The sequence below is a fragment of the Nicotiana sylvestris genome, chromosome 10 (assembly GCF_000393655.2).
Source record: "Nicotiana sylvestris chromosome 10, ASM39365v2, whole genome shotgun sequence".
Lineage (NCBI taxonomy): Eukaryota > Viridiplantae > Streptophyta > Magnoliopsida > Solanales > Solanaceae > Nicotiana > Nicotiana sylvestris.
In genome coordinates this window covers 75,943,738-75,968,895 of record NC_091066.1, presented here as the reverse complement: position 1 = coordinate 75,968,895, position 25,158 = coordinate 75,943,738, and the positions used below count along the sequence as shown (strand labels likewise).

At 40.1% G+C, this 25,158-nt stretch overlaps 3 protein-coding genes and 1 non-coding gene across 4 annotated transcripts in view; 2 read left to right on the top strand and 2 right to left on the bottom strand.

Annotated features, from left to right (window-relative positions):
* Positions 1-4,217: 4,217 nt before the first annotated feature.
* LOC138879550 (uncharacterized) lies at positions 4,218-4,844 on the top strand. Its single transcript, XM_070159166.1, has 2 exons — positions 4,218-4,520; positions 4,578-4,844. The coding sequence occupies exons 1-2, from the start codon at positions 4,218-4,220 to the stop codon at positions 4,842-4,844; spliced, it is 570 nt and encodes a 189-aa protein (XP_070015267.1).
* Positions 4,845-6,949: 2,105 nt separating this feature from the next.
* LOC138879549 (uncharacterized) lies at positions 6,950-7,357 on the top strand. The gene has a single exon (XM_070159165.1). It carries the CDS (start codon positions 6,950-6,952, stop codon positions 7,355-7,357), a length of 408 nt encoding a protein of 135 aa, XP_070015266.1.
* A 1,872-nt stretch (positions 7,358-9,229) lies between these two features.
* TRNAS-UGA (transfer RNA serine (anticodon UGA)) lies at positions 9,230-9,311 on the bottom strand. The gene has a single exon. It is a non-coding gene; the product is annotated as a tRNA-Ser (tRNA).
* An 818-nt stretch (positions 9,312-10,129) lies between these two features.
* Positions 10,130-25,158, bottom strand: part of LOC104231803 (5'-3' exoribonuclease 3-like) — a 35,245-nt gene continuing 20,216 nt past the window's right edge. Inside the window, 16 exon segments of the mRNA XM_070160029.1 lie at positions 10,130-11,235; positions 11,324-11,403; positions 11,861-11,936; positions 12,042-12,146; positions 12,731-12,888; positions 12,971-13,045; positions 13,122-13,162; positions 13,541-13,617; positions 13,730-13,858; positions 14,219-14,289; positions 15,377-15,472; positions 16,455-16,522; positions 16,525-16,549; positions 16,758-17,108; positions 17,741-17,827; positions 17,954-18,031. Of these exon segments, the coding sequence (XP_070016130.1) occupies positions 10,503-11,235; positions 11,324-11,403; positions 11,861-11,936; positions 12,042-12,146; positions 12,731-12,888; positions 12,971-13,045; positions 13,122-13,162; positions 13,541-13,617; positions 13,730-13,858; positions 14,219-14,289; positions 15,377-15,472; positions 16,455-16,522; positions 16,525-16,549; positions 16,758-17,108; positions 17,741-17,827; positions 17,954-18,031 (2,250 nt within the window). The 3' untranslated portion in view covers positions 10,130-10,502.

The following is a 25,158-nucleotide window of genomic DNA, read 5'->3' as shown; positions in this document are numbered from 1 at the left end:
TATATGAGTCCACCAAATCATATAGAGACCAGGTCCTCTATGAGTTTCTACTAAGAATGGTAATAAAACAGAAAGCAAATAAGACAGAGAGTTTTTTTGCGGAAAATCCCTGCTCGAGGGGATAAAAAACCATGACCTACACTGGTAGGATTTCAACTTCACTATGAGCAACTTTAGATTACAACATATGCAATCTAGGGATTAAACTCGTAATCCCTCACTAACTTGTAATACACCTATTACAAGTCACTTTGCAATACACCTATTACAAAGACATCAACTCATGACTAACTCTAGTCACGACACAAACACTAGGGGTTTATGGTTTTACAAGGGGTTCTTAAGCAACGCTTCTAGATAAGCAAAGTAGGAATTTCAATGAAGAACAATTATAAAGTTACAACTCAACTAAGGACATACAAAATACTAGCTCTAGGAACTAGTCCGTAGTAGTCTTAAACTTTATTCTTGATGCACTAGAGAATTAAATGATTGAATGTCAGATGCTTGAATGCTTGAATGAATTCTCAAGTATTCAAGTAATGTTTTGTTGTAATGTTTAATGTTAATACAACATGGATGACATCACTTGAATGATGTAATCACTTGGTAGGTCAAATGAGAAATGATTGCAGAACTGTGCTGCACTGTTTCTATGTACAGTGCAGGCAGTCACTTTCCAGCTTTCCAGCTGTAGACAATTGATTTCGTACTGCTGTCAGGGAAACACAAGGGTATCAGGTCCCTGTGTTGATTCTCTATCTTCTAAAGTCGTAGCAGTTCACATTAGCTGGAGTCCGTTGATTTGAGTTGTGTACCAAGTGGGTCAGGTTCCTTATCTGGTTCTTTGATAGTAAGTTTGTTAGATCATCAAAATATAAAGTTAAGGCATTGTAAACCCATCACTTCTCAAAAGAGTTAAGTGGTCAAGAGACTCTATAACATAACAATTTAAATATAAGTGTCTCACCATGCATATGGTCGTACACTATGGAAAAGATGGTAAAAAGGCAAAGGCCCGGGAAAGAAGAATGAGTGTGGGAACTAATTGGTTTCATCAAAGCATTGGTTACCATGTTTATTAGGTTTTTGTCTCAAAGGAAACAATTCCAAATTAGGCCTGAAGAGTTAGGATTTAAAGCTAATGGTTCGAGATTCTAGTCTTTTTAAGTTATTGGATTCTAAATCAATAATTATACATTTTAATTTTTTTTAGATAAATAAAGAATTTGGATCAAAGTTACTGAAGTTGATCTAACTCGTAACCAGCATGCTAGCTCTTCCTCTGGACAGAAGCACGAATAAATAATGAAACGAAATGAATCATCATCCTATATATAATATAGAGACTTATAGAGAAATGCCTTCACTCGAGGAGGGCTAAGGCCATGGTCATACTTAGGGCTGTCAAATTTGGCCCAAACCCAAATGACCCGTCCAAGGTTGGGTTGGTTATTGACCCGCCTATTTATTGAACTCAACCCATTTAAAATTGGGTTAATTTTTAGCCCAAATTGATCCAAGAATAACTTTGCTAAAATATCTTTCAAATGAATTTATTTTTTTGTTTGTAATGTTATATATGACCATAACAAAAGAAAAAAAGGTTATTTAGTAATTATACAATTCTTAAGAAAACAATATATATTAACTAAAGATTGATAAAAATTGGGCGGGTTGGGCTATGATCCAAGTTTTAACGGGAGAAACACAAAAATAGCCAGATTTACATTTGGTAATTGAAAAATAGCTACAATTTCAAAAGTAATCGAATTTTAGCCACTTTTCATATAAAGATAAATCTGAACAAAAATATTGTTCAAAATCTGAAAAATACTCTAGCATAATATACTGGAATTCTAGTATAATATATTGGAACTCCAGTATATTATATTCGAGTTCCAGCATAAGTATACTGGAACTCAGTATATTATACTGAAGTTCTAGGATAATATACTGGAATTCCAGCATAATATACCGGTCCAGCATAATATGCTGGAAGTTCATACACAGGTGCTCCAATCTAGTGTATTATGGTGGAACTTTTTGCGTGTGAAGTTCCAGCACAATATGCTGGAAGTTCATACACAGGTGCACCAATCTCCGGTATATTATGCTGGAACTTTTCATGTTGCATCAAAATAGTGGCTATTTTCAATGACTTTGCAAACGTTGGTTATTTTTCATTTACCAATCCGAAAACTAGCTAACCCGTGCTATTTTTACAGTTTTAACCGATCTTGACCCAATCCATCTTAGTGTGATGACCCGTCATGTCATCATGCGACATAGGCGCCATTTGCATATATTAATGCTATGTGGAAGATTACATAGGAAGAAGGTTAGCATTTGTGAGAAGATTCTAGAGAAGTATCGATATTTCCTTAGGAAGATCCTAGATCCCTATAGATTTGCTAGGAAAGTCCTTGGAATCTTCTAGGTTTAGAGAAAGTTTTAGAGAAAGCTCTTATCTTGTAAGTACTAAGGACTTGTGTAACAATTAATATTTACACACTAGCCCCTAGGAGACTAGTATATAAAGGGGGCCACTCATTTGTAATTCACCAAGCAAAACACTCAAGTTCACTCTAATACAAAAGCTTCCTTTGGCAATTCTTTTGTGTTCTTCCATTCTCTTAGCGATCTTGAGTGTAGTAAGGCTGAATTGGCATAGCAAGAACGTGAGCAAGTTGTGCAAGATCGTGAGCGAGTTGTCAAGTGCCACATGTGTACTTAATTAACAACTAAGGACGTGACAACTTGGTATCAGAGTGAAGGTTTCAACTAAGGGAATGGTGAACGACGGAGAAATTAATGCTGTCAATACCAAAGCCAAGGTCATCCAGGATGTTGTTGGCAAGAGAGGCCATAGCAAAAGCAGGAATGCCACCAACAAGATCCAGGAGGTGCCATCTGAGATTGTGTCAAATGAAGGGCGTACATCCCAAGAACCATCTGCCACTGAAGCGAGCGAGGATGAAGTGGAGGTCCTTCCAGAGGACGTCTCGCTCGGTAAAGAGTGGGTGATAAAGATGGACGTCGTGGAGATCTTTGGCCAATGCTTGGGGAAGGTGGAAGACACTCTTAACGTTCTTGAGGGGCACACTCTTGAAGAGATTGAGAGTATCCGAAATGACTTGGAGGGACGTACACAGACTGAGATAGAACTAAGGCAAACCATCATTGCCTTAGAGTGCAGACTCATGGAGGCTTTGAGTACTATCGATGCTATGAAGGCAAAGACAGAGTCACTCGAGGACATCAATGCTGGTGTGACTGAGGCAGCCAGCAATGTTGTGGTGACAAGGGAGGCCAAAATCGAGGCTCCCAAACCCCCGGTGTTCAAAGGTGTCCGTGATGCACAAGAAGTGGAAAGATTCCTTTGGCACTTGGAGAACTACTTCAGGCACGACAAAGTGAGGGACGACGAGGCCGAGATCAACACTGCGATATTGTACCTCTCAAAGACTGCCATGCTATGGTGGAGAAGGAAGATGACCGACGTGGATAAAGGTCTATGTACGATTAGCATACGGGATCAGTTCAAAGCAGAGTTCAAATAACAGTTCTTTCCAAACAATATCTTGTACGAGGCAAGGCGCAAGCTTAGGGAATTGAAGCAAATAGGGAGCATATGTAACTATGTCAAGGAGTTCACTACCCTTATGCTTTAAATCCCCAACATGACAAATGATGACTTGTTGTTTCACTTCATGCACGGGTTGCAAAATTGGGCTAAGCAGGAGTTGCAATGCCGACAAGTCATTGATATAGGCCAAGCCATAGTGGAGGTTGAATCATTGATAGATTTCAAGCATTACAAGCACGACAAAGGCAATGGAAAGGAGTCAAAGGTTAACAATGTCAAAGGTGAGGGAGACCATGGCAAAGGCAAGGAGATACAACAACAATACTCCAAGACTCAAGATCCCAAAAAGTTGAGCGGTCGTCAGGGCTACGCTGAGAAGAAGGCATAGGCCGAGAAGAAGGGATGCTACATATGTGGAAGGTCGTATGACTTCTGGAATTGTCCCGACCTCAAGAGCCTCAGTGCCATAGTCCATGAACAGAAGGAGCAGCTGCACGGAGAGAGTTCGGGAACCACATGGTTGGGTATGATCTGATTATGTGGTGCTGTTACAAAGCAAGCTATCCAACCTACCGAGAATGGAAATTAGTACGTGGATCTGACCATCAACAACAAGCCCGATCGTACAATGTTGGATACTGGAGCAACTCATAATTTCGTGACTGAGGCTGCCGCAAAGAGACTAGAATTGAAGCTTGCTCCAACCAACTCTCGCGTCAGGACCGTGAATGCCGAGGTACAAAATGCTCGTGGGGTAGCTAATGGAGTTGGTGTCAAATTGGGAACTTGGAAATGTATGACAAACTTTACCGTAACCGCTATGTATATCTTTGACATCATACTGGGGCAAAAGTTCTTTAGACATTGTCATACTTTGATCGACCCCTACCTCCAACGTCTCTTGGTTATGGAGAGAGAAGGAGCTTGCGTGGTACCTACAGTGACTATGCCATACAGATAGATCCAAGCACAACTCTCAGCTAAGTAGGTTGTCAAGGGGATCAAGAAGGGGGAGCCGACGTTCGTGGAAACCATTGCAAGTCTAGAAGAAGACAAGAGTTTTCAAGATATAGTGCCGCCTTGCATAGAGAAGTTGCTTGAGGAAAACAAAGATGTCATGCCTGAGGAGTTGCCTAAGCACTTGCCTCCTAGGCGAGAGGTGGATCACAAGATTGAGTTGGAGCTAGGGGCTAAGCCACCCGCATTTTCCCCATATCGTATGGCACCGCCCGAGCTAGAGGAGCTCAAGAAATAATTGAAAGAGTTGCTAGATGATGGTCATATTCGCCCATCAAAGACACCTTTCGGCGCACCAGTATTGTTCCAGAAGGAGAAGGATGGATCGCTGCGCTTGTGCATAGACTACCGAGCACTTAATAAGGTTACAGTGAAGAATAAGTACCCAATCCCGCTCATTACTGACTTGTTCGATAGACTTGGGCAAGCCAAGTACTTTACCAAGGTGGATCTTCAAAAGGGCTACTACCAAGTTCGCATTATGGAAGGGGATAAGCCAAAGACAGCATGTGTGACGAGATATGGAGCCTTTGGGTGGTTGGTGATGCCTTTCGGCTTAACCAATGCACCGGCCACATTTTGCATATGAAAAAGATTTTTCATCCCTACCTTGATCAGTTCATGGTAGTCTACCTAGATGACATAGTCATCTACAACAACACCTTGGAGGAACATATGAAGCACTTAAGGAAGGTTTTCCAAGTCTTGCAGGAGAACGAGCTATACATCAAGAGGGAGAAGTGTGAGTTTGCTCAATCAAAGGTGCACTTCTTGGGCCATGTCATTAGCAATGGCGAGCTACACATGGACGAGGCTAAAGTACGTGCTATCTAGGAGTGGGAGGCACCTATAAAGGTAACTGAGTTGAGATCCTTCCTTGGCCTTGTTAACTACTATCGTCGGTTCATCGGTGGATACTCAGCAAAGACCACACCATTGACTGAGTTTCTAAAGAAGAACATGTCATAGGATTGGACGGAGCATTGTCAAAAGGCATTTGAATGCCTTAAGGCAGCTCTAACAAAGGAGCCAGTCTTGGCGTTACCTGACTTTGCCAAGACATTTGAGGTGCACATAGATGCCTCAGACTTCGCCATTGGGGGTGTCCTGATATAGGATAAGCATCCCATAGCATTTGAGAGCTGCAATTTAAATGAGACGGAGAAGCGTTACACGGTGCAAGAGAAGGAAATGACTGCCATTGTGCATTGCCTTCGTACATGGAGACATTATCTGCTTAGGTCGAGGTTCACGGTCAAGACTGATAATGTGGCTACTAGCTACTTTCAGACACAGAAGAAGCTCACACCAAAGCAGGCTAGGTGACAGGATTTCTTGGCCGAGTTTGATTATGCGCTTGAGTATAAGCCGAGCAAAGGTAACGTTGTAGCCGATGCCTTGAGCTGGAAAGCTGAGCTTGTTGCAATCACTTCAGCGAGATAGGACATTTGGGAGGCTATAAAAGAAGGCATGCAACATGATCCAGCAGCCAAACAACTTATCGAGTTAGCCAACAAAGGCAAGACGAGACAGTTTTGGATAGAAGACGGCCTACTGCTTACCACAAGTCGGCGGACCTGCGTGCCTAAGTTTGGAGACATTAGACGACGGATCATAAGGGAGAGTCATGACACAATGTGGGCTGGTCATCCAGGTAAACGTCGCACTAGGGCCTTGGTTGAGTCAGTCTACTATTGGCCACGCATGCGAGATGACATAGAGTGCTATGTACAGACTTGTCTTGTCTGTCAATAGGACAAGGTTGAACAACAACAACCCGGAGGACTTTTGGAGCCACTACTAATTGTAGAGCATCCATGGGAGAGCGTGATTATGGACTTTATCACTTGCTTACCGAAGTCTGATGGTTAAGGTACTATTATGGTAGTCGTGGATAGATTTTCCAAATATGCCACATTCATGCCCGCCTCACCGGGTTGCACAGCTAAGGAAGCCGCCAAGCTATTCTTTAAGAACGTGGTAAAGTATTGGGGCTTACCAAGGCATATCATCAGTAATCGAGACCCCCGTTTCACTGGGAACTTTTGGAGAGAGTTGTTCGACATACTTGGCACGGAACTGCATTTTGCTACTAGTTTCCACCCACAAACGGATGGACAAACGGAACGGGTCAATGCCTTACTAGAATACTACTTGAGGCATTATGTAAGCGTGCATCCGAAAGATTGGGCAAGGCTCCTAGACATCGCCCAATTCTCTTATAACTTGCAGCGGAGTGAGTCCACGGGGCGGACACCATTTGAGCTAGCCACAGGCCAACAACCACAAACTCTACATTCATTACCAGCCGCATTCGAGGGAAAGAGGTTGGGGGCTTATTAGATGGCCAAAGGATGGGAGGAGCAGCTCAACACTGCTAAGTCCTACTTGGATAAGGCAGCTAAAAAGATGAAGAAGTTTGCGGACCGTAAGCGGCGTCCCACAGATTATAGAGTTGGGGACATGGTCATGGTAAAGTTTAACCCAAGACAGTTCAAGGCACTACGGGGCATGCATCAGAATCTGATTCGCAAGTACGAGGGGCTATTTAAGATCGTCGCCAAGGTAAGCAAGATCTCATACAAGCTTGACATGCCATCGTATCTTAAGATCTACCCTGTCTTCCATGTCAGCATGCTTAAGCCATATTATGAAGATAAGGACAATCCGAGTAGGGGCCAATTAAGTCGAGCGCCAATGACTATCACCGCCTTGCATGATCGGGAGATTGAGGCTATCATAGATTACTAGGTCAGGCAAAAACAAGGGCAAAAAGCCACCGCTATGTTCCTCGTCCATTGAAAAGGGCAATCACCGGAGGAGGCCGCGTGAGAACGATATAAAGACTTGTGGCAATTCAAAGATAAGATCCTAGAGTTTATGCAGCAGCATTGCGCCGCAGTCATCGCAATATTGGGTGGGGGAGAGTGTGATGACCCGCCATGTCATCATGCTACATAGGCTCCATTTGGCATATATTAATGCTATGTGGAAGATTACATAGGAGGAAGGTTAGCCTTTGTGAGAAGATTCTAGAGAAGTATGGGCATTTCCTTAGGAAGATCCTAGATCCCTATAGGAAAGTCCTCGGAATCTTCTAGGTTTGGAGAGAGTTCTAGAGAAAGCCCTTATCTTGTAAATACTAAGGACTTGTGTAACAATTAATATTTACACACTAGCCCCTAGGAGACTAGTATATAAAGGGAGCCACTCATTTGTAATTCACCAAGCAAAATAATCAAGTTCTCTCTAATACAAAAGCTTCCTTTGGCAATTCTCTTGTATTCTTCCATTCTCTTAGCGATCTTGAGTGTAGTAAGGCTGACTTGACATAGCAAGAACGTGAGCAAGTTGTGCAAGATCGTGAGCGAGTTGTCAAGTGCCGCAGGTGTACTTAGTTAACAACTAAGGACGTGACAACCCAAGTAACTTTTGGGCGGGTCATTTGACAAATGACAAATGACCTGCTCAATTATTGACTCAATCCTTTTTGACCCGCCCAAAATCGGCTCAACCCGCTCATTTGACACCCCTGATTCATACTTCCTCATACCTTAAAATGATGGTTATACTGGCCATTTTGTCACATAAATTTCCCTCTTGTGATTTTCCTTAATTTTGTTGTTCAAGCTCTTATTGGTTCATCACACAGTAGTTTCTTTTTTAGGGACAATGTCCTTCGCAGGTGGTGGTGATTACTAGGGGTGGGCATCGGTCGGTTCGGTTCGGTTGTGAATATTATCGGTTCTTCATATCGGTTATCGGTTTATAAATATACTAAACCAATAACCGAATCGATAAGATATCGGTTATCGGGTGTCGGTTAGTCGGTTATCAATACTTATCGGTTCGATTATCGGTTTACCCGATAAGAATAAAAATTATCCAAAAAAATTATATTTTTATTATAGAAATCGCGACCATACTATTAAGAGAAAGGAATTGAATTTTTGCTCTTAAAAGAAGAGGGATTAAATTTCAACTTAGAAAATAAAACTTTCTTTGCATTTGAAAATCCCAATGAATGATCTCAATTTTCAAAGTTATATGTTAATAGGAGTAAGTGATAAGACATTCAACAATCTAATCTTACTAAGTATCTCACTGCGGGCGGGCATAATTCACAGGAAAATAATAAAATCTTAATCTTGTAAATACTAAAGAATCAGTGCAACAAAAGAAACAAATAGAAAAATTAAAAATACGAACAATTAATTCTCTAAATTTTAAAACTAAAAAATCTTAATTGAAAAATTAATATGAGAAATTCAGAAAAGTTTAAAACTTACTCTAAGGATTAAGGTTAGAAGATGAAGAGTAACTACCGAGAGAATTGAGAGAATGAAGCCATAAGGTGACTTTATATACTTAGTGGATAAAATTATAATTTTGATAAAGCTTATTGGGCTATCGGTAAAACCATTAATAAATTGGGCAAACCGAGACCCAAACCGATAACCCACTAGTCAAATAACATTAAATTGTTATCGAACTATTTACCCAATAACCCGATAGCATTTTATCGGTTCAGTTTATCGATTATACCCGAACTAAGTTCTTAAGAAAGGAGGACACAGTTCTTACCAAGAAATTAGGAATAAAAGAAATTGTCAAAAACTAATTCGTCGACAGCAGGGTTCGAACCTGCGCGGGCGAAGCCCAACAGATTTCAAGTCTGTCTCCTTAACCACTCGGACATATCGACCTTATTGTTGATTTATTTAGTTAAGACTTAATTATAAGTTTTAATAACGAGATCACATGAGACCTTATAGCCACACTCCCAAAAGTCTTCGCTCCTTGTCTCTGTGTAATTAATTTAAGAAGAGGGGGTAAGACATTCCAAGGTAAAGCAGCTTTGATTCGTGTAATAGGCATAGGATTGAGGGATGAGAAAGACGTCATCTTGAAAATGCTTGAAACCACTTGTAAATGTAACAAATTAATTAGTGTGCTTAGAGGTTGCTTCTCTCATTCGGCCGCTTAGTCAGTACCTTTTCCAATATGGTTAATAATATTACTTCCGCTTTTTCATTTCATGTAGCTAACGTGTTTGATTGGATAAAAGAGTTTTAAGATGTTTAACCTAACATGTGTGTTATTTTAATTGTGGCGGAAGAAAAGTTAAATTGATGGTTGAGAGTCATTTTCACTAGTTACAGAAAAGACAGAACACATTTTGATTACCTGGTTTTCCAGTAGTTATCTAAGAAAAGTTTCTCCATTTGATTGCATCTCTGCAATCTTATTTGCATACATACAAGTTAGAACGACGGAAGAACATGAACCATCTAGGTATATGACAGTCAACACAGCAATCGAGCAGCTCTTGGTGAATACGGTAGGCACATGACCTTTGAGTTTTTGCTTGAGAAAAGGGGACTAAGTCGGCTATGACAAGTAAATATTAATAGGACTTGCTCGCATAATTTGTTCTAAAATATGCAGTACTTTCACTGGAGGAAAACACCTGCAGTAGTTGTGGTTGTGACCGTGAGAGTGAGAGTGAGAGTAAGCGGGAGGTAGGGAGAAAATGTTTTCCTGAATAAAGCACTGATCGGAACACTGATTAAGCAGTCTACTTGGTGAGAGATTTCATCTTTATACATCCAAGATTGATCTTTCAAATAATACAATGTGTTTGCTCTAATATATGAAGCTCAATGACATCTGTGTTACAATAAAGTATGAAAAAAAACAGATCTAAAGAACTACTATTACCACATTACCGTTATGACAAGAACCAGAAAGTGGCCTGCAGATAATTATCATTGACAACCAACAACTATTTTCTTCTACCTGCTTCCGAAAGTGTAAGGAAGTCGTTTGCAAGATCCGTCGCATCCTATGGCAGCAAACGAGCTTAGCCTAGATTGTCCAGGCTAAAAACAACCCGCTACCGACTATGCCCTGAAGAAGGTGGCCTTCTACTTCCTCCCCTCCCTAAAGCTGAGAACTGATTTCCTGAAGGATGTGGATGATGATATCCTCTAACATTTTGGTTGGTTTGAGGGGCCCATCCACCACCACGTTGGTTATAGTTTCCAGCCCCGTAAGGTTCATAGCTCGTAGAAGTGCTATATCCACTCTGCTGGTGGAAATTAGCAGTTGGTGGAACTGGTACTTGGTCCACATGCTGAGGATGACTGGCATGCGAGGAATAACTGTATCCACCATTTTGCTGCATTCCATCAGTATGATGTCCACGAGTACGATAATCTCTGCTGTGGGTGACAGGTCGCCCACCACTCTCGTGGTGAGGGTGAGACCTACTGTAAGAAGCCACAGCAGCAGGGACATAAGACTCGCTATAGCTATGGTCGTAGTGATGCCGTACAGTCGAGGAACCTGAAGATCTGGGTTGACGTCCAGCATCTCGAGCAGAATGGCTGGAACTAGGCCGTGTGTTCTCATGAACATTGTATCTATGGGTTTGAAAGGGAGGACCACGTGCAGCAGGATAGGACGCTGGTCTGGCATGCGTATAGTCATCATGCCCCTGACCATTATATGCACGCCTGAAATCACTATGTCCCCCCCTATCTTCTTTCTTCTGCATACTATTAACCACCAAACGATGCGCAGCTTCTCCAAGCTGACGACCAGAAATTGCACCAGGGTGGTGGTTCCTGCAACAATGCACACAAGCTAAGTATAACCTAAATAGACAAGATTGGCGTACTGACTACACTGCATCAATTATATGGTGCAACATACCGTCCATTTTCCCAAGGTTTCTTCCTAGTATCTTCATGCCATAGTACAGGATCAGGTTTCATATCACCTAATGCGACCATCTGTATAGAAACAGTACATTGCTGAGAGAAAAAGATAAATGTGTGCAAGAATGAAGATTCTGAAAAGTTCAAAAAGGTGCACAAACTTGTAAAGGGTAATGAGACATGAATGAAACACACATATGATGATGTGTTAACCTTAGCTGGGAACATAACCACAGCTGGTTTCTCATTCTATATAGGTCATGTGAAGGCAACAACCAAATAGGTATAATTAGAGAACCCTCATCAATATCTGCACCAAACACTGCTTCGAGGGAAATCTTTTTTCATGTACTCACAGAGGAAATCTAAGAATAGCATTCTAGTAAAGAATAAGGCATCCCCCCCCACCCCCACCCAACACCCCTGGAAGAAGGAAAGGTGAATCTGTTGTTTTCACCAAAACCTAAGACATCAGAAACAAATAGATTCATGGTAAAAGATCGGTTGGAGTAAGTTGTTCAGCATTATGTACCTTCTTTGGGAAAATAACCCCTTCCATTGGCCGAGCGATATGTTTACGAGTATCGGGAAGTCTGTATATTGCACATCTGAAATGCAAGAACAGGAAAAGCTGATGAGCAAAACATAAAAGTTCTACGTTGGTCAGCAATGTCAGTTGATACAGATGCTGCTGCCAAAAGCTGGGTTCTTACATGACTTGATTTTGCTTAATATCCTCCATCCCTTCAATAGGTGATCTAAAAATTGGAGGACAAGGATCTCCCATGCAAAGGGATAGGTATCCGTTCATACCACCGCTGCAAGAAGACCTAGAGAGAATGAGAAGAGTCCAGATAGGACTTCAAATATTGCGGTTGGAGCAATGATTTACTCACAATAGACAATATTGAAGATACAGAACAAAGTGATGGAGAAGAAGATTTAAACATACTAATTTCACACATGATGAAGAAACATGATCCAACTCAGAGAAAGAGCAGATAACGAATAAAAAGAAATTAGCAAGAGGCTCTAGGCTGAGTCACGAGTGGAGACTCGGATCACAAAGACAAACACAGAAATAACTTTAAAAAGGTACTCAACAGCACAAGTTTTGCAGTACAGAACTCAACCAGGTTAGAAGATGAACTGAGACAAGTGTCATTGGAGCTGACCAGAAAACTGAAAGACAATTTCATCCACCCAACACAACCAATAGCACCAATTAACAGCTAGTCATGAGAAATGCTCCCTGACTTGATCAATTTTCTCATTTTGGCTAAAAGTCCTTCAACGTCCAAATAAACAAGAACCAATCGAAAACAAACAAATACACAAACAAAAGGAAAGTCCAAATTAATAAGCTATTCATTAGCACAGATAGCTATAGTTGCAAACAAACCTAGCTATTGGGTCCAACTGCTCCTTGACTTTGAAACGTTCGTTGTCTGTAAGCTTCTTACAGCGATCATCAAGAGAGAAAATGCATGGAGACAAAGGATGAGATAATGACACAAAAAGCATATCACACATCACACTGTTTCTTCGTGTTTCTTCTTCCTGTATGAAAATAACTAAATTAGCAAATAAAAATCCTGCGAAGAGAGTCAACTTACTGATTCAGAAACAAAAACTATCATACCGTCAAAGAATGTTCAATTTTTGCAACCTCTGCTAGGAGCCGCGCTTCTTCAATGAAAGGCAATTTTGCAATACCCTTCAATACAGAAAGAAGTCAACGCAAAATATGAGAATCCAGTTCTTAAAGAAAACTACAAGTGCTTAGTAAGTACCTGCCAAGAAAAGCGTTTTCCATTCATGTCCACCTCAAAATCTGCACACAAAGCATGATATAACTAAAATTGAGAAGAAGCACTACAACAAAACTAATACAAGCAGAGAAGGTATCTTGTACCATGTACTCCCTCCGTTTCAAAAAGAATGCACCTATTTCCTTTTTAGTCAGTTTCAAAAAGAATGAACCCTTTCTTAATTTGGAAATAATTTAACTTTAAAATTCTCCTTTTACCCTTAATAAATTGATTCATAGCCACACAAATATATATGGACTATTTTCGACCACAAGTTTCAAAAGTCTTCTCTTTTTTCTTAAACTCCGAACCCAATCAAATAGGTTCAAACAAGTTGAAATGGAGGGAGTATAATTTATTGACAAAATGTCAACTATCAAAACGAAAAAAGGAGATCATACCGGCAGGATAAAAATCAATAATGAGCGAAGTTGGGTCTGTCATCAACCTCCTATACTGCTCCGGAAGAGCATGAGCACTGTAATAAATAGTCAACATTCCCAAGCGTGAAAACTAGCTTTTTTTCTTTTTCTTTTTTAAATGACAGGAGAGACAAGTTGTTTAAGGACTGCAAAAAAAGAGGATTAAACCTGGCAGCAGGGAAGACCCCCAACAGCTGATTGAACGGCTTGAAAGGTGAACCTAGTTCAAATGTGATATTCAACTGGCCAAGATCCTTAAGATCAGAAGCAAATGGTGCGTAATGATAGGGATAAAACCTGCAGAGGAACAACGTATGCAATGAAAGCCAAAGCGCCACGATGATAAGCAGTGTCTAAAACTAGAAGCAGAATTAGAAGAAGGTCGTTCCATAGAAAAATGCAGCACGAAAATACACATAAATTGAAAGAACAAAATTTCAAGTATAAATAAACGTGATGGATGTGTATGATCATGTGAAATGCACACAAAATTTGACAGTGAGGTGCATCAGTCATGTGGTTCTTGGTCCCAAGTACATTATACACATGCAAGACAGTGTATACTATATACTAAGGGCAATATGTCCACACATTAAAGAGGGCTAGAAAAGGAAATATAAGCAAAAATAACCTCCTGTATTCAGAAGGAAGATTTACCACTGCCAGGAACAAACACCTTCATAATAATAGTGCATAACCCAGCATAGCCCTTCTGTATATTTTATCACCTACAAACAAAACAAATTTGTTGTAAGGTCCAAAGTTTCAATTGATTCATAAAACACCCTAAAAGCCTTACATAATGGCAGTAAAAGCCCAAACCACACCTACAAATAAGCAGCATTTGCATTTGTGGCCTAAAAGGCTGAAGTTTGTAGTCATTCAGATCTCCTAAGCTTTATTTGGATAGTTATTCAAGAATGCAATTTGGAAAAATTTCTTAGAAATGATTTTGTAAATCTTCTGAAAAGAATTTGTCGTTGGGCTAAAAAGGGTAGCCTAGTGCATGAAACATCCCGCTTTCATGCAGAGTCTAGGGAAGTGTGGCACCCCAAGGGGGTGTGATGTAGGCAACCTATCCTGAAATTTGTTGTTGGACTAATTTCTCAAAAGCTTTTCTGAATAACACTAAAAACAAACCAGAGTTACTTCCTTAATGGACCACACACTTTTAAATATATCACTTTGACCCTCCCTTTTCTTCCAAGTTATTCTTATTTATTTTTTACCCATTTTACTCTCCCTATTATTGGATTCAAAAATATTCGTAACTTTTCTCATCTTACACATTTTTTCAAATGTAAAATCTAGTATTAATTTCTTTTCAAAAAAAGTTCCTTATATAGCTGGGGTATAACTTATCGTGTTAATCCAATGCATGTTGCTTAAGAGGTATTATTAAAACATTTACATAATGGAGACAGAATTAATAATATGTGGGGGGGGGGGGACAGATTGTTTTATCAAGTAATAAGTAAATGTTTTACTTCCTGCTTTAGCAAAGAACTAACAACTATTTTCTAAACACAATTTTGGAAAAGCAGCTGGATATACAATTTTTTTTCTAGAAAGAACTTTTAAAAAACATTACCATATACAATAAGAAAATATCCCAAACAAATAAGGTTCAGATACATCATTCTCAAATATAGAAGATAGTAAACATAGCAGAAAAGAGTTCTGTACTCGAAAAACTATATCTTGGTGCAGAATCACCAAGAATAGTTAATCAACAGATGTCAAGTTCTAAATTTTCGACCGCCTCAATATTTCACCTTAACCAGTAAAGATGCTACCCAAGACCAGATAACTTACAACGTCTTTGCGTATTGCTTCCATTTCCTCGGGTGTTTTTGCAGAAAATTTTTCTTCATAATATCTCTCTTTCCATCCCGGTGCTCCCAGTTTGACCTACAAAGACAAATCAGATAACAAATTTGCAGAATGAATATTTTGACATTAGCTACTATAAAAGATTCAAGAGGAGCATGATTATATTGTGACTATTTGTTAAAGTTAAATACCAGAAGCTGCCAAAGATCTCAAACAAAAAAATAGCAACATCCAGCCCTCAGGCTGTTTACCAGTGGGGCTACTACATTTTAAAACCCACTAGAAAAGGTCACCTAAGCCAGTCTGCATCATGATCTCAGGTAGTTTAGTCAAAGTAGACCACATGTAGTTCCATTACTCTAGAAATGCATCGCTTTCTCAGGAAATTTCAAGGTAGTAATTCATCTAAATTGCAGTCATCAAGAGAAACTCGACTGATGCGACTCACTTTTTTGTTATTTCTTGTTTGATGAATAAAAGAGACAATTACTGATTTCATGGTAAACCACTAACAGGGCTTAACTCATAGCTCTAATTGAACACGCTCCTATACGATCTCAGTCCCAAACTTGAATAAACTAGCGCAGCAGCCCATGGTTTGACAAATTTTTAGTCAAGCACTGACTGTGACAATTCGATTAAAATAAAGATTATAGATTATCCTTTTGTAAGTAAAATAAACATGATCAAATCTAAGAAAGAAAAATTTCATATAATTTATCAATTCTAAATTGATAATAAAAATTGATTAAAACTTTGTGTTCAAGGTTTCTATTGCTTTGACTTTCTTAACGACTAAGTCGAACAAAATTTATCATTTTCCAATGGAAGCAAATAAATCACACTATGCAATTCAGCACAACTTTTCCACCAAATACTCAGATTATTTTCATCCCTCCAATACAAGCAACCTGAACTTAATACCCTATGTAAATCAATAGTTTAAATATTCAAATTCACCAATCTGATTGATCTATGATAATTTTAAATGCCACATTGGTTTCCAAGACAATCACGCGCACAACTTCCAAGGAGTGAAAAGTGATGTTAATTTTCAGACCTTGTCTTCTTCAGGATTATCTGAATTGAAAATATCATTCTTGTCACGGAGTAACTTGTTTAGCTTTTTTTCAGTTCTTCCTTGTTTTCAGAAACCTGAATGGCATAGAAAAAATTAGAAGATAATCGAATTTGTTTAAAACTAATAAGAAATACATGCTGTATGTGAATAACAAAGTTAAAGAAAACTATCAACACCTATAAGCAAACCTAGACAATTTAAGTTCATGAGATACAACCTAGCCCTAAAACTGGCTGGAGTAGGAATACATTAAAATGTCTCTCCTGAAGCAGGAAAACATACTTCAATTTCAAGGCTATTCTCAGCTTCAACTATTGCAGATCCTATCGTGGCCTCGGAACTCAAACGTGATACTTTTTGCGCACGGACAACAGTCCTTTTAGCATCAGAAGTCTCAGACTGCTCATTCTTAATGTCAAGGATGGAAAGACCAGAGGTGGCCTGCCCAAGCTGATCAGGTCTACAAGATTTTGAAGCTCCTCCTTGTTGATAGGGAGAAGGTGAAAGACCCGCAGCTAGACGAGAACCATGGAATCGAGCTACTGGAACAAGAGACTTCGGTTCAGCTTGAGGTGTAGAGTCATCTCCTCTTTTTGCCTGCGCCTTATCACGCTTGATTCTTTCAGATTGTCTCTGAATACACCATAAAATAGTAGAGTGAAGATCATTTTATATGCAAGGGATCAAGAACTAGAGGTATTGCGTCCTAGAAAGAAGAAAAACACTTTTTCCCCTGTGAAAGAAAGGCGCAATAAGAATAAATAATGACCTTTATCCAAAAAAAGAGTAATAAATGATACAATTGCCAGTTACAAAATAATTTCAATTAAAATAGAATGGTTAACTGCAGAATAAATCATAGAACATTGATGCTTTGTATTTATAGCTATAAAATCAAGTAATATACAGTAAAAGTAAATATATTAATTCATCTCTATTTTAATGATATACAATTGAAAATTGATCATAGTGCCACAAAAACTGCTACTAGGATTCTTCACGTGAACCTTTTCCCCAAAAAGAGGACAACAAAATTCACTAGCACTATCCTCCTTTTTTCTTTTCCCTGTTCTTCATTTGCTTTTGATGGATGAGGACTGCAAAGAGCATTGATAAAAACCTTCTATGTTTAAGATACTAGTCATCTCTACTATCAGAGAAACATGCCACTTAAAACCAAAAATAGAAAACAGTAAAGCTACAATGTCCTTTAATTTTTTTCAAAGGGAGGTGAAAAAGCAGTAAATGGTCAGACAAGAGCAGACCTGATGTAAGCGAGATCTCTTTTGGAATATCTTATCTTCATATGATCCTACCGCCTGAATAAAAGATTCTACCCTGCCAAGGTTTGGCTGAAAAAGAAGCAAAAGAGGCAAATCAAAAGGTTAAGTACAATTTGCAAGAATAACTAGGTAGACAGGCTATAACAGGCACATATCTAGATTAAAGGGTCACCGATCAAAGGAGTAACCAAATACCTGGCTTGCATCAGTCAGATACCCTCCCAAAGACCTAAACTCCTTCTTATAAACAGCCATCAACAAGTTTATTGCGCCCTGATAAGGAAGAGGACAAAGAAGGACGATGATTATTATGACGAGTATCCTACAACTGGTTTGCCAAAGAAACTTGAAGAACAATGTTGAGGTTTCTTAGAGCAAAAAACAATCTCATTCGTTCATAAACATAATACACGTTCTCCAAAAATCGAACTTCAAGAAAAAACACTCATCCGTTTATCCTACGTTTTTGAAGCATGTTGTATTTCATCAAATCGTATGACAAGGTTCCTAGAGAGGTTGGTGGAACAGCATAGGGAGAGGAAGAAGGATCTGCACATGATGTTGATTGACCTGGAGAAAGCGTATGACAAGGTTCCTAGAGTGGTTGGAGAAAGCGTATGACAAGGTTCCTAGAGTGGTTCTCTGGAGATGCTTGGAAGCAAAAGGTTTGTTGGTTGCCTACATTAGGGCGATTAAAGACATATATGATGGAGCTAAGACACAGGTTAGGTCAGTAGGAGGCGACTCAGAGCATTTTCAGGTTGTCATGGGATTACACCAAGGTTCTGCGCAGCCTGTTCTTATTTTCCCTGATGATGGACGCACTCACACACCATATTCAAGGGGAGGTGTCATGGTGTATGTTATTCGTTGACAACATAGTTCTGATTGATGAGACGCGAGCCGGTGTTAACAAGAGGTTGGAGGTTTGGAGACAGGCCCTTGAGTCAAAGGGTTTCAAGCTGAGCACGACTAAGACGGAATACTTGGAGTGCAAGTTCAGCGTCGAGCCGAGGGAAGCGGGCGTGGATGTGAGGCTCGAATCACGGGTCATCCCAAGTAGAGGCAGTTTCAAATACCTTGGGTCGGTTATCTAGGGGGTAGGGGAGATCAACGAGGATGTCACACACCGCATTGGGGTGGGATGGATGAAGTGGAGGTTAGCATCTGGAGTCTTGTGTGACAAGAGAGTGCCACTGATACTCAAAGGTAGGTTTTACAGAGCGATGGTTAGGCTGGCGATGATGTATGGGGCTGAGTATTGGCCTATTAAGAACTCACATATCCAGAAAATGAAAGTAGCAGAAATGGGGATGTTGAGGTGGATGTGTGGGCACACTAGAATGGATAAGATTAGGAATGATGATATTCAGGAGAAGGTGGGTGTGGCTCCCATGATGACAAGATGCGGAAAGCGAGGCTCAGATGGTTCGGGCACGTACAGAGGAGAAGCTCAGATGCTCTAATAAAGAGGTGTGAGCGGCTAGCTTTGGAAGGCACGAGAAGAGGTAGAGGTCGGCCTTAGAAGTATTAGGGAGAGGTGATCACGCAGGACATGGCGAGGCTTCACATTTCCGAGGACATGACCCTTGATAGGAAGTTGTGGACGTCGAGTATTAGGGTTGTAGGTTAGGAGGTAGTTGAGTCTTTTTCTATTTCGTACCTTTGTGAGGCTAATTTTTGTCTTAGACTGCTAGTGGTTATGTTGTGTCTTACTACTCTTTCGTTTTTCATAGTGTTGGGTCTTTTTACTAGCTATCGCTTTTGCTTTTCATCTATTTTTTGGTCTTTATGATGATGTTGTTATTCTTATGTATCTGCTGGTGGTATTGATATTGTCTCTTTTCGTCTTCTTGAGTCGAGGGTCTCTCGGAAACAACCTCTCTACCCCCTCGGAGTAGGGGTAAGGTCTGCGTACACACTACCCTCCCCAAACCCCACTAGTGGGATTTTACTGGGTCGTTGTTGTTGTTGTCGTATTTCATCAAAAGATTGGGTCACTAAGTTCATCCCTAATCCCTTCACAATGGATTACAAACCAAGGGAGCTCAAGAACTACATTGGTGTGACTTATTTATCCTAACACCCATATATTGCATCAAGGTTCAATAATCCAGAATTTTTCCTATGGTTCTGCCCGATACATGACCTTTCTGTGCATCAAAAATTGAAGGGCCGATGATAGTAACCAGAAGTAGATAATAGAAGAAATAGAATACAGAAGTTAATATTAATGGCAATAGTTTGTGCAAGAATCTTAAGCACAATTACACCTATAAATTTGTCTGTATGGAGAGGACAAGGCTCCAAATAAAGTACTTTTACTTCTGATAGAACATGTCTAAATAACTAGTACTAATTACATATTTATAGAACCACATAGTAAGATAAGATCAAACAACTAAAAACTAGGAATATACTAAACTGCTGGAGCAGTTCCAAAGAGCAGTTTTTGGTTGACAGTTTCATCAGATGTGCATTTCAAAAACTGCAGCAGTTGTACTTCATCAAGATTATTCAATTCTAGAATAAGTCTTTAGAAATGGGACTCTATCAGTGCCCCCCCCCCGAAAAGATGGCTTGTCCTCAAGCCAGAAAGAAGGAAATTGAACAGCAAGCAGGTCATAGTCTTCCCAACTAGCCTCTTCAATAGAACGATGACGCCATTGAATAAGCAGTTCCAGAGTTGACACTCCGGATTCTTTCACCCAACGATGCGATAAAACTTTTTCAGGTTCCAACATAAGTTCCAATTCGCCCAAAAGTGGTAAGGGTGGGGGAGAGGTAACATCATAACAACCAAGAGCAGGGCGAAGCAACGAAACATGAAAAATGGGATGAACCTTGGATGTTTGAGGCAGCTGCACTTCATAAGAAACAGGACCAACTTTGCGCACAATTTTGTACGGGCCAAAATATCGAGAAAGCTTCTCATTAGGACGTTTGGCTAAACTCTTCTGCCGATAAGGTTGCAAACGAAGGAAGACAGCATCACCCACATTAAAAGATAAGTCACGCCGCTTGGAATCAATTGAGATTTCATCCTGGATTGTGCCTTCAAGAGATTGGAATTTTGTACGGGCCAAAACATCTGATCTTGCTCCACGAGCTGCTGTTCAAGGTCAACAATTTTAGTTTCGCCATGAACAAAAGAATGCAAGGGCGGTGGCTCTCTTCCATACACAATCTGGAAAGGGGTCATATTGGTTAAAGAGTGGTAACCAGTATTGAAAGAGTATTCAGCCCAAGGTAGATATTGAATCCATGGTTTTGGCTTGTCGTGTGCAAAACAGCGCAAATACGTTTCAAGGCATCAATTGACTACCTCCCTTTGACCGTCAAATTGGGGATGATATGAAGTACCCATACGGAGACGCGTGCGACTCAGGCGAAAAAGTTCCTGCCAAAATATACTTGAGAAAACAACATCACGATCCGAAAGAATGGAGCGAGGTAAACCATGCAATCTGACAATTTCTTTACACAAAACACCAGCCACTGTTTTGGCAGTAAAGGGATGAGATAAAGCTGGAAAATGGTTGTATTTGCTAAACCTGTCCACCAATAGTATCAAAGCCATTAGAAGGAGGAAGTCCAACAATGAAGTCTAAGGAGATATCCTCCCAGACTCTGTTAGGAACAGGCAGAGGTTGTAAGAGACCAGCTGGAGCTAATGTTTCATATTTATGTTGCTGGCATATCAAACAATTCTGGACAAACAACTTAACATCATGCTTCAAACAAGGCCAGAAAAAATTTGCAGATACTCTTTTGAGAGTTTTCAAGTATCTTCCATGCCATCCTGTTGGAGAATCATGCGCCTCTGCTAAAATCTTGGCTTTGAGCTCAGGATAATCGGGAATAACCAGCCGAGATTTGTAATAAAGATGGTTAGCAGACAACGAAAAATCTGGATGAGTTGAAGGATCAGAAGAAAGTTGATCTCGAATCTGCTTAGTATATGGATCAGCTTCAATTTCTTCTCTCAAATCACTGAAGTCTAATGGAATAGGCATCACCAAAGTAAAAAAATCAGCATGTTGAGGGCGACGGGATAAGGCATCAGCTCCTTTGTTTTCACTTCCAGACTTATAGACAATAGTGAAATCAAAAGACAACAATTTAAGCAACAACCGTTGTTGTTGAGTAGTAGTCACCCGCTGATTCAAGAGGTATTTGAGGTTGTAATGGTCAGTGGTGACAATAAAATGCTGACCCAGAAGATAGTGCTTCCATTTTTGCAATGCAAGGACCAAAGCTAATAACTCGCGATCATAAGTAGATTTAATGTGATTAGAAAAGGAGAATCCCTTACTAAAATATGCAATGTGATGGTACTGTTGCAGTAGAATAGCCCCTACTCCATCAGATGAAGCATCACACTCAACTATAAATTGTCGAGTAAAGTCGGGAAGACGAAGCGCTGGAACTGATGTCAAGATCCTCTTAAGATTTTGAAAAACCTCTTCTACCTTTGCATTCCAGTGAAAAGCACCTTTCTTGGTCAATTCTGTTAAAGGACGAGCAATGATCCCATAGTTCTTAACAAACCGCCTGTAATGCCCTGTGAGACCTAAAAAACCGCGAAGTTCCTTGACATTTTTTGGCACAAGCCATTCCAAAACAGAGGATATTTTGTCCGAATCCACGGCTACTCCATCTCGGGAAATCACATGGCCCAAAAATCCAACTTGGGGTTGTCCAAATAGACATTTTTTTGGATTAGCAAAAAAAAAATTAACGGAGAGAAGATGAAGGACTGTTTGCAGGTGGTGTTGGTGTGTTTGAGGGTCAGGACTATATATTAGAATATCGTCAAAGAAAACCAGGATGAATTTTCTAAGATATGGTCTGAAAAGATCGTTCATGGAAGCTTGGAACGTGGATGGTGCATTGGTGAGCCCAAAAGGCATTACAAGAAATTCGTAATGGCCTGAATGAGTGCAGAAGGCAGTTTTATGGACATCATCAGGTTGGACTCGGATTTGATGGTATCCTAAACGTAGATCAATTTTTGAAAAAATAGTAGCTCCATGTAACTCATCCAGTAATCAATATTGGGTATGCGATATTTGTCTGGTACAGTGATTTTGTTAAGGCTACGGTAATCCACACAAAACCTCCAAGAATCACCTTTCCTTTTCACTAACAGAACTGGGCTAGTAAAAGATATTGAGCTAGGACGAATGAAACCGGAATCTAATAAAGCAGCAACTTGGTTCTCAATTTCAGTCTTTTGGCTATGTGGGTAACGATAAGGTCTTATGTTTGGAGGTTTAGAATTTGGTAACAGAGGAATAGCATGGGAATATGTTCTAAATGGTGGAAGAGAGGTCGATTCAGAAAACAGACTGAAACTCATCTAAAAGTGTCTGAATTGGATTACCTGGATTCTCTGATAACTTGTTAAAAGATTGGAGGGAAGCCACAGTGAAATTCGCCGATCTCACCCCTTGTAGTTTGTAGCGTTTCCCTTGCCAATTGAAAATTATAAACATATTCTTCCAGTTAGCTTGAATAGTGTTAAGAGAAGCTAACCATTTGATACCAAATACCAAATCAGCCCCTCCAACTGCAAAAGGAAGTGATCCTGAGTGATGGTTAAGCCTGACAACTGAATTTGAAGATTCCGACAAACTTTATTGCAACGTATGATGCCCCCATTCCCTATCTGCACACCAAATGTTGGAACATTTCTACTGGAAGTTTATGCTCTTCTACAATGGATTCAGCCACAAAGTTATGCGTGGAACCACTATCCAGAAGTATTATAACCTATCTCTGGTTGATTGCACCCTGAAGCTTCATTGTAGTACCAACTGAGTGTCCCAAAATGGCATGAAAAGAAATTTCAGCAATGTCAGTTTCTTGAGGGTCACCGTTGGTGGCGTTGATGTCATCAACATCATCTAATTGATCTCCTCCTGTAAGTTCCATGAGAGACAGTTTCGTAGATTTGCATTTATGACCTGGTGCAAATTTCTCGTGGCAACGATAACAGTCCCTGTGCCATGAGATTTCTCCTCTCGATATCCGATGTTCGTGTTTGAAATGGTTGGGAGGTTGCTGGGTTGGTAGAAACACTGTTTGGTGAATTTTGATGTGCAGAGGAAGAAGCAACATTATTCAGGGCATTTTTAATAGAGTGCAATGGGTTTTGTGTAGTGGGTCTACTGGTTGGGGTCCAATTAGGCCCTCTATTGCTGCGAATTGAGCTTAATTTGTTTTCAAATTCAAGTGTCAAACTCATTGCTCTGTAAACTGTTCTGGGTTTGTGAATTCTAACATCAGATTTAAGTTCTTCCTTTATCCCATTTAAGAACACGCCTAACAAACAATGATCTGGCCAATTTGTGACTCTAGAAGAACGTTTTGCAAATTCTTGACGGTACTCCTGTACAGAACCTATTTGCTGGATGCTACAGAGATGCTCGTCCGGGTTTTGGAACTCCACAGGACCATAATTTTCTTGCAATGGTTCCACAAGCTCTTCCCAGTAAAGCAACGTCTGCTCACGATTAATCCAAGAAAAGAGATCAAGAGCATTGCCTTCCAGATACATTGTTGCAATGTCAACTTTGTGTTCTTCTAGAATTTGATAGTAGCAGAAATATTTTTCTGCTTTCAAAATCCATCCTCTAGGATCACCTCCTTCAAATCTAGGGAATTTCATCTTCGAGTGTGGCCTCCGTGAAGGATTTTTTGGCCACCTTGGACTATCGATATCTTCTTCCTCTTCTTGCCAAGCGGACTTTCCTCCCTGACGGGTTCGGTAACTGGTTTCCTCTTGTTGGGTGCGACTAGTCTGGGCTTTCAATGTAGCAACTTCTGCTGCCAGTGAATCAATTGAATTTAGTTTTGATGCTATGATAGATAATTGTTGGGCAAGGGATTCAACATTGGGAACGTCTTCTTGAGAATTAGAAGATCTGGTATTGACCATTTTGGATCGATTTGCTCTGATACCAAACTGATAGTAACCAGAAGTAGATAATAAAAGAAATAGAATAAAGAAGTTAATATTATTGGCAATAGTTTGTGCAAGAATTTTAAACATAATTACACCTATAAAGTTGTCCCGTATGGAGAGGACAAGGCTCCAAATAAAGTACTTTTACTTCTGATAGAACATGCCTAAATAACTAGTACTAATTACATATTTATAGAACCACATAATAAGATAAGATCAGACAACTAAAAACTAGGAATGTACTAAACTGCTGGAGCAATTCCAGGGAGCAGCTGTTGGTTGACAGTTTCATCTAAGGGTGTTAAACGGGCCAGGTCAGCCCGGTTCCGGACCGGTTAAAATCGGAACCGGCCCGGACCGGTAGAAAGGGGCTGGGTTGGGTTGGGTTAAGGGTGTAGGGCGGTTTGCATCGTTTACCTTCGAACTACCG